The sequence below is a fragment of the Salvelinus alpinus genome, chromosome 29, assembly GCF_045679555.1.
Source record: "Salvelinus alpinus chromosome 29, SLU_Salpinus.1, whole genome shotgun sequence".
NCBI classification, from domain to species: Eukaryota; Metazoa; Chordata; class Actinopteri; order Salmoniformes; family Salmonidae; genus Salvelinus; species Salvelinus alpinus.
In genome coordinates, this window is record NC_092114.1 from 34,504,278 (window position 1) to 34,510,710 (window position 6,433).

General features: G+C 41.6%; 2 protein-coding genes across 2 annotated transcripts; both read right to left on the reverse strand.

The window, feature by feature from the left end:
* Window positions 1-1,984: 1,984 nt before the first annotated feature.
* Window positions 1,985-3,883, reverse strand: LOC139558560 (putative nuclease HARBI1). Its single transcript, XM_071373745.1, has 3 exons — window positions 3,750-3,883; window positions 3,357-3,468; window positions 1,985-3,262 (listed from the first exon to the last, which is right to left on the reverse strand). Exons 1-3 carry the CDS (start codon window positions 3,816-3,818, stop codon window positions 2,892-2,894), a joined length of 552 nt encoding a protein of 183 aa, XP_071229846.1. The 5' UTR covers window positions 3,819-3,883; the 3' UTR covers window positions 1,985-2,891.
* A 20-nt stretch (window positions 3,884-3,903) lies between these two features.
* Window positions 3,904-6,215, reverse strand: LOC139558559 (myb/SANT-like DNA-binding domain-containing protein 4). The gene is made up of 8 exons (XM_071373744.1): window positions 5,838-6,215; window positions 5,466-5,536; window positions 5,202-5,378; window positions 5,050-5,111; window positions 4,881-4,967; window positions 4,752-4,793; window positions 4,510-4,683; window positions 3,904-4,430 (listed from the first exon to the last, which is right to left on the reverse strand). The coding sequence occupies exons 1-8, from the start codon at window positions 5,993-5,995 to the stop codon at window positions 4,371-4,373; spliced, it is 831 nt and encodes a 276-aa protein (XP_071229845.1). The 5' UTR covers window positions 5,996-6,215; the 3' UTR covers window positions 3,904-4,370.
* Between the last annotated feature and the right edge of the window lie 218 nt (window positions 6,216-6,433).

A 6,433-nucleotide genomic window follows, 5' to 3' on the forward strand; every position in this document is an offset into this window, starting at 1 on the left:
ACACCACATTCAGTTAATTCGTTCTTGTCGATCAGGCCACATGTTTTCATCAACATCACACTGCATGTTGATAACTCTGCAGTGATTGCCAGTCAACTGGCATTCATTGCGTCTAGGAGGAACATCTGGTCATGTGGACTGTAATCATAAACACCTCCACCCATCTGAATCCCTCTTCCTCTATGGGCCCCTCTACCTCTCCTTTGTCCTCGGACTCTTAATTGTTGCAAACAGTAACTCAGAGGTGACATCTTTTATGCATGAATAAGGACTGATTGAACAATTGGGTACATAAGTTTTGCACACATGCAGAAGAGGTTCACATTATGGAAGTAATTTGTATCAGTTGTGACCATGTTTTAAATTTGGTTGACATTATTTACTTAACTGAGTTGTGCTTCTTTTGTGGAGAGGAGTTTTAATGTTTTGCTAAAATGCACTTAGCATTTTCATTGTGTGTGAAAGCAATGAGAAATGATTTACTGTTCTGCGAATAAATAATACTGTTGCACTCATTAGGTTATGATGGAGATCAAGTGGACCCCAGTTTCATTAAAGGTGTCTAAGCAATTGAGAAGAACTGTAATATAGCGCCCAAAATAGAAATCCGGACAGTGTTGACACAGGACACACATTTTAATGTTTAAATGCACTGAACCGTGATCGGAATGCGATCGGTTCGTCTTATGAAAGCTGCATTTAAATGTTAGGTATAGACGAGCCTTCTTGTGTCCTGTTTCTCCAAACATACTCAACGATATCGCATTGCTTGTACTGAGGCCGTAATTCAATCAAAGCTGTGTTGTCGACAAGTGCACGGCGATGTGCCTTAAATACAATTTCCCTGACATTCGCAGAGATCGAAATCATTGTAAATGCTGCGGAAGTCATCTAAAATGTAAATGACCTTAACAGTCAAGTGCAGTGCGCTTGTCGACAATGCGCCTTGGACTTAATTCCGGCCCAAATCTCTGATATTGAAGCCTGTACTTAAGCGCGCTGCTACACTGCAAATCTTCTTCTTACTGAATACGTCAATCATAGAAATATATATGACTCATTCAGTTTTCTTTTCTTATGCATTTTTAATAGGGTGCAATAGTGAACAATAGCCATAGCAGACATAAAATATGTTTTGGCAAAATATTGGTTCACTGCAGCTGAAGGACAAAGCATTGGTGAAATTAGGAGATGGCAATGTACTCGGCCCTGAAGCCCTGAATATGGCATTTGAAGGCCTCAAAGCAGGGAAATTATTGAACTACATCCATGACTTTCCAGTCCTCAAATCCATCAACATGTGGATAAATCATAGGACTACCGCCTTGTCCATTCATCACATTTCTTTGAATCTTCTTAATGTGGCTACAAGGTTGTACTACCTTTGAAATGTTGATGTGCTAATATCAAACTTATTTATGTTGTCCTGTTGAATGTAATGTATGTAGTTTTGGAATCTAATCGCAGCCCTTCTACTTTAACGATGGTTTCTTGCTCTGGGAAATGTATTTATAGTTCAGTTTAGTTTATCTGAATATATGTCACTGAGAATATAGATTTGAAATCATAGTTTTCATTCAGTTTGTGTGGCACCACAAAGTATTTTGGTTCCATTTTACACATGCAAACCAAAACTGAACTGCAGAAAATACTGAAATGCCACTACACAACTGTAACAATTTCATAATATATACAGAAGCATTTCTAACCACTAACTGTCAAGCTGTATAAAATGTTCCTTGTTTATGTTTTTCTTAGAACTGGGGCCTGTTGCACAAAACTAGGATAAGGGATTAAGCCAGGATATCTTGGTGATCCTGGCTCAATTGATCCGTAATCCGGTTGCACTAAAGATGGATAGGGGGCAGGAGGATATGTTATGGTATAAATTACCATGGAGATTTATTCTGTGGAGCTAGCCTGCTCCAGACCAGGCTAAATTCCAGGATCTATTTAATCTCATCCCTAATGTCAGTCAGCAGTCACCACAAATGGAAACCAATAGTTATTTCACTGCTCACTATACATTGTTATCACATATAACTAGACCCACTGTTATTATTTAAACGTTTGTGATCATTAATTTCAATGATTTTGGATAAAAAATTATTTTTAGATGATGTTGCTATCATTAGATAATTTACAGTTTCCCATAGACTATAAGGCTATATATAAAATGATAGAATATTAGGGCCACAGAGGGGAAAAAAACACAAGTCATAATATTGTAACCAGTTGTTTTAAAGGAGGACAGTTGTTAAAATGACAGATGTGGGGCATTTCGTGAAATTGTACTTCAGTATGGTTTCATAAACAAAGACATGCTGATGTGCCAGAATATTAAGTATCACATTGTCATAAGTATCAAAACTGTAAAAACAATATGTAGCTTTTCTGCAGAAAGAACCAGCCTCATAAATTTATGACTTTATCCTTTTTCTTCAGTGTGGCCCTAGTACTCTGTCATATAAACAAATACACATTCCATATGAATATAAAAACACAATGTGTAACATTATGTTCCTTTATTGAATAAGGACAAAACAAAGCAGGTAAACCATCAGCTCCTTTCGAAACTGAAGTCACAGTGACTCTACAAGATGGAAAGCACAGAATCCAAGCATATTATACAAAATGATACATACACATTCAAAGGTCTGTATATAACACACCCTGCATGTCTGCACACTAAAATAAATGCAGGACAAATCCATACACATCAACTGAACAGACAAATGAATGGATGCAGTAGCCTCCCTGCAGCCTTGTATTACACACAGTATACCGCACAAACATCATAAGAGGCCAAATTCGTCAAAAAACGAACCCAAAAAAACCCAAATTCCTCTGCCACTGCAGGACATATTTAACCAAAATTGAAAGCACACATACTAACTAAAATAATTCAACACATATTGGTCCCTCAGCAGCCGACCACTGTCGTCATCAGGGAAGATTGCCGGATTGTCCCAGTCCATGGCTGGTGGCACTCTGGGGGCCCTCTCCTTCCTCAGGCAGGCCACATTGTGGAGGACAGCACAAGCCACAGTAATATCACATGCCCTAACAGGGCTGACCCTTAATTTGTGAAGGCAGTGAAAGCGTGCCTTCAGGAGGCCAAAGGTCATTTCAACTCTGGCCCTGGTCCTGGCATGGGCATGGTTGTAGGCCTGCTGTGCTTCCTGGGGGTCTGTGAAAGGTGTCAGGAGAAAAGGCTGGCAGCCATACCCCCTGTCTCCCAGCAACACACCAGAGAATTCACCTGTCAACACAAAATCTCATCATTACTACCTCATAAACACAGTGATATTCTTGACACAGCCATGATGGTTATAAATAGGGGTTGTGTGGCTTACCTTGTGATAGGCACTGATAGATTTCAGAGGCCCGAAAGATTCTGGAGTCATGGACTGAGCCAGGCCATTTTGCCACAACATTGCTGATCACACAGTCAGCATTGCAGACCATCTGAAATCATAAGATGAGGAATATTACACCAATCAATGCACATCACTGGCAATGCAGAGTGTTCGTCAATGGACAATATCAAAAAGTTATGTTCACCTGAACATTAATGCTGTGAAAGGATTTCCTATTCACAAAATCGGCCTCATGGGCACCTGAGGGGGCTTTTATCCTTATGTGTGTGCAGTCCACTGCACCAATGACATTGGGGAAACCTGTCACACAAAGTAATGAGTATCCTACTATGTGTTAACAGTTGTCCTGTAATTTGTAGATCCTCTTACCTGCAATCCTATAGAACTCCTCTTTGATGTCACAGAGTCTTCTGTGGCCAGGGAAGGAGATGAAGACATCTGCTAATGCTTTGATAGCCAGACACACACTCCTTATTGTGCGGCAAATTGTGGCCTTGTTCTGCATCCCCCACTGAGTACAGGAAGGCTCCACTAGCAAAAAAGCGCAAGGCCACACAAACCATTTGCTCCACACTCAGTGCATGGCTCTGTGCAGTGCGGTGCTTAATCCTGGGACCCAGTAGTCTGCATAGATACCTGATGCCATCTGCAGAAAACCTGTATCTTTCATATAGATGGTCATCAGGGAAGGCCAGTGGGTCCAACCGGTCCCTGAAGACCCTTTCTCGCCTGAAGGCTCTCCTCAGCACAAGTGCTTCTTCATCCACCACATCTCGCACGAATGGGCATGCCATTGTCAGAGCAGAAAGGAACACACAATTTTGGGCCTTCATATAGGCTAGTGGCCACACCTGGTGCTGGGGGGGTGGGCAAAAGAGGGCGATGCCTTATAACGATGACTTGGTTGTACTGATTGCTGGGAAAATAAAAAAAACCTTAGAAAGATGCCACCGTCCTGTGTGCTCACAATAAGAGCTCATATGTCATGGCTCACTTGACTTTACGAGAATATACCAAATTTTTATTTTGAGCTGTGTCATCTTCTTGGAGCTGGGGGAGGAAAGAAAAATAATGATTAATACATTTGTGTTACAGTTAGCATACAGTGTACATTGAAGGCATATCTCACCTCCCTCTCAAGTTTTTTTATTTCAAGGTCCAGTTTCCTAATTGTCCTCTTTTTTATTTCGGACTCCAGTGCAAGATTTTCCATCTTTTTCTTCTTGTACTGAATGTCTATGTCTGCCAGTTCTATTTGGCGCCGGAGGTGGTTGCCATACAACTTTCTGATAGCTTGTGAGCTCTGTGAACACAATACAATTAGCGCAGCTGGAATTTGGCAGGATGTGGTGTCCTTTTATTAATACGCACTATGTTGCCAGGCTGGTTTTCCCACTGTATAGCATCTGGGTCCTGTAAAAGAAATTAGATTTTTTGATTTTGATGAGGACTCCTCACCATTGTAGAGTAAATAGTACTTTCACAGTCTTAACATGATACCTCATGCCTTCTGGAATCCAGAGAGATGGTCTCCTCCTCATCATCGTCTCCATCATGTGCTGTTGCTGCTGCACTGGGGCCTTCACCCTATCACATTTAATCGGATTCATATTGAAGCTAGTAGACAAGACATGCCAGGCCTACAGTATGCCTTTGATGGAGTACTCACTGGATCAGCATCGTCTGGTGCTTGTGCTGGTGGCTCTAACAGGAACACAGTGCTGCCAGACACTGCAAGGCAATAGGTAAACCAAAGTCAGACAGTCCAAATTGATTCAATATGAATGTGGTTGTATCCCATGTAGAGATGGAAGGACATACCTTGAATGAAGCGGGTGGCATCTTGGGAGGAACCTATGCTCGTCTCTTTCCCCCCAGGGATCCCCTCTAAGACGGGCCTGCCTTTATTTAGCTCCAAGGCCATGTCCTCTGCTGGGGTAAGGTCAGCCTTTGGTGACCCACCACCCGTGCCTTGTCTGTGGGTATTCTTTTTCACTGCTAAAACAGTACAGACAATGTGTGAGCAGGCACCTTCTGGGTACAATATATGCTTGTGCTTTGTTAAATATTAGTCAGGGACCATACCATTCTGCAGAATGTTCTTGTATTTGATTTTGACCTGCTGCCATGTCCGTTTTGGCCCGTTCATGTTTAATCTACACACACACACACACACACACACACACACACACACATTTAATGGAGTCACACTGCAAAAAATTACTTGGTATTTTTGTCTTGTTTTCAGTAAAAATATCAAAAAATTTATCATAGCTTTATACAGTGTGATGGAGTTACTTTACACAATTTCACTCATATCTGCAGTGCATTTCAATTAAAAATTTAACCGTTTCATAATTACAGTACAACTGCATTTTTGGAGATGTGAATTAAATATTTGAATTGTAATTGTGATGTTTCAGCGGAGCGGTGAGTGTGTAATTGTGCACTACTTACGCATTCAGGCGGTCTGCAATACTTTGCCACGCTTTTTCTCTTTGCTTTATCACTGTGGCGGTGTTGCCTTTCTTCTTAATTATATCTTTTACCTCCTCGTATGCCTCCATGAGGATTTGTGCTTCCGACGGGGAAAAGTACGCGGCTCTAGTTGCCATGGTAAATCAGTTAATCTGTGATCTGTGGCGGGGTCTATTTGAGTGAGCCGTGAGCGCGCACCTATCCAGGATTGGTTTCACCTGGCTTAATGAATCCGTGTCTGCTCATCCTGGCTTGGTCTTTGTGCAACCAATTAAGCCTGGACGCACATGTTTTGGCTTCATTGAGCTCAGCTGAGTCATTTATCCCGGATGTCTTAATTCTACTTTTGTGCAACAGGCCCCTGGTCCAGCATTGTAACCTAGGGGCATAACGCACTGTCCACCTTATACACCACACCATTACCTCCCCTGCTTCACAGGTTGAAGTATGTCTTCAATCTCAGTTGTCTTTCTCCTCTGTCAATAATCTGTGGTCTTAAGATAAAACCTGAACTGGAGATAGGATCAAGCCTGAGTCAGAGATCAGGCACAATATTATTGCATCTGGCAGTTATT

Coding starts and splice junctions, on each gene's coding strand:
- LOC139558560 (XM_071373745.1), bottom strand. CDS start 3,818: ATGTCTTCATCTCCTTCCCTGGCCACAGAAGACTCTGTGACATCAAAG. Junction 3,469..3,749: donor GGAGTTCTATAGGATTGCAG/GTAAGAGGATCT, acceptor TTATGATTTCAG/ATGGTCTGCAATGCTGACTG. Junction 3,263..3,356: donor CTATCAGTGCCTATCACAAG/GTAAGCCACACA, acceptor TTGTGTTGACAG/GTGAATTCTCTGGTGTGTTG.
- LOC139558559 (XM_071373744.1), bottom strand. CDS start 5,995: ATGGCAACTAGAGCCGCGTACTTTTCCCCGTCGGAAGCACAAATCCTC. Junction 4,794..4,880: donor TGGATTCCAGAAGGCATGAG/GTATCATGTTAA, acceptor TTTCTTTTACAG/GACCCAGATGCTATACAGTG. Junction 4,684..4,751: donor AAAACCAGCCTGGCAACATA/GTGCGTATTAAT, acceptor TTGTGTTCACAG/AGCTCACAAGCTATCAGAAA.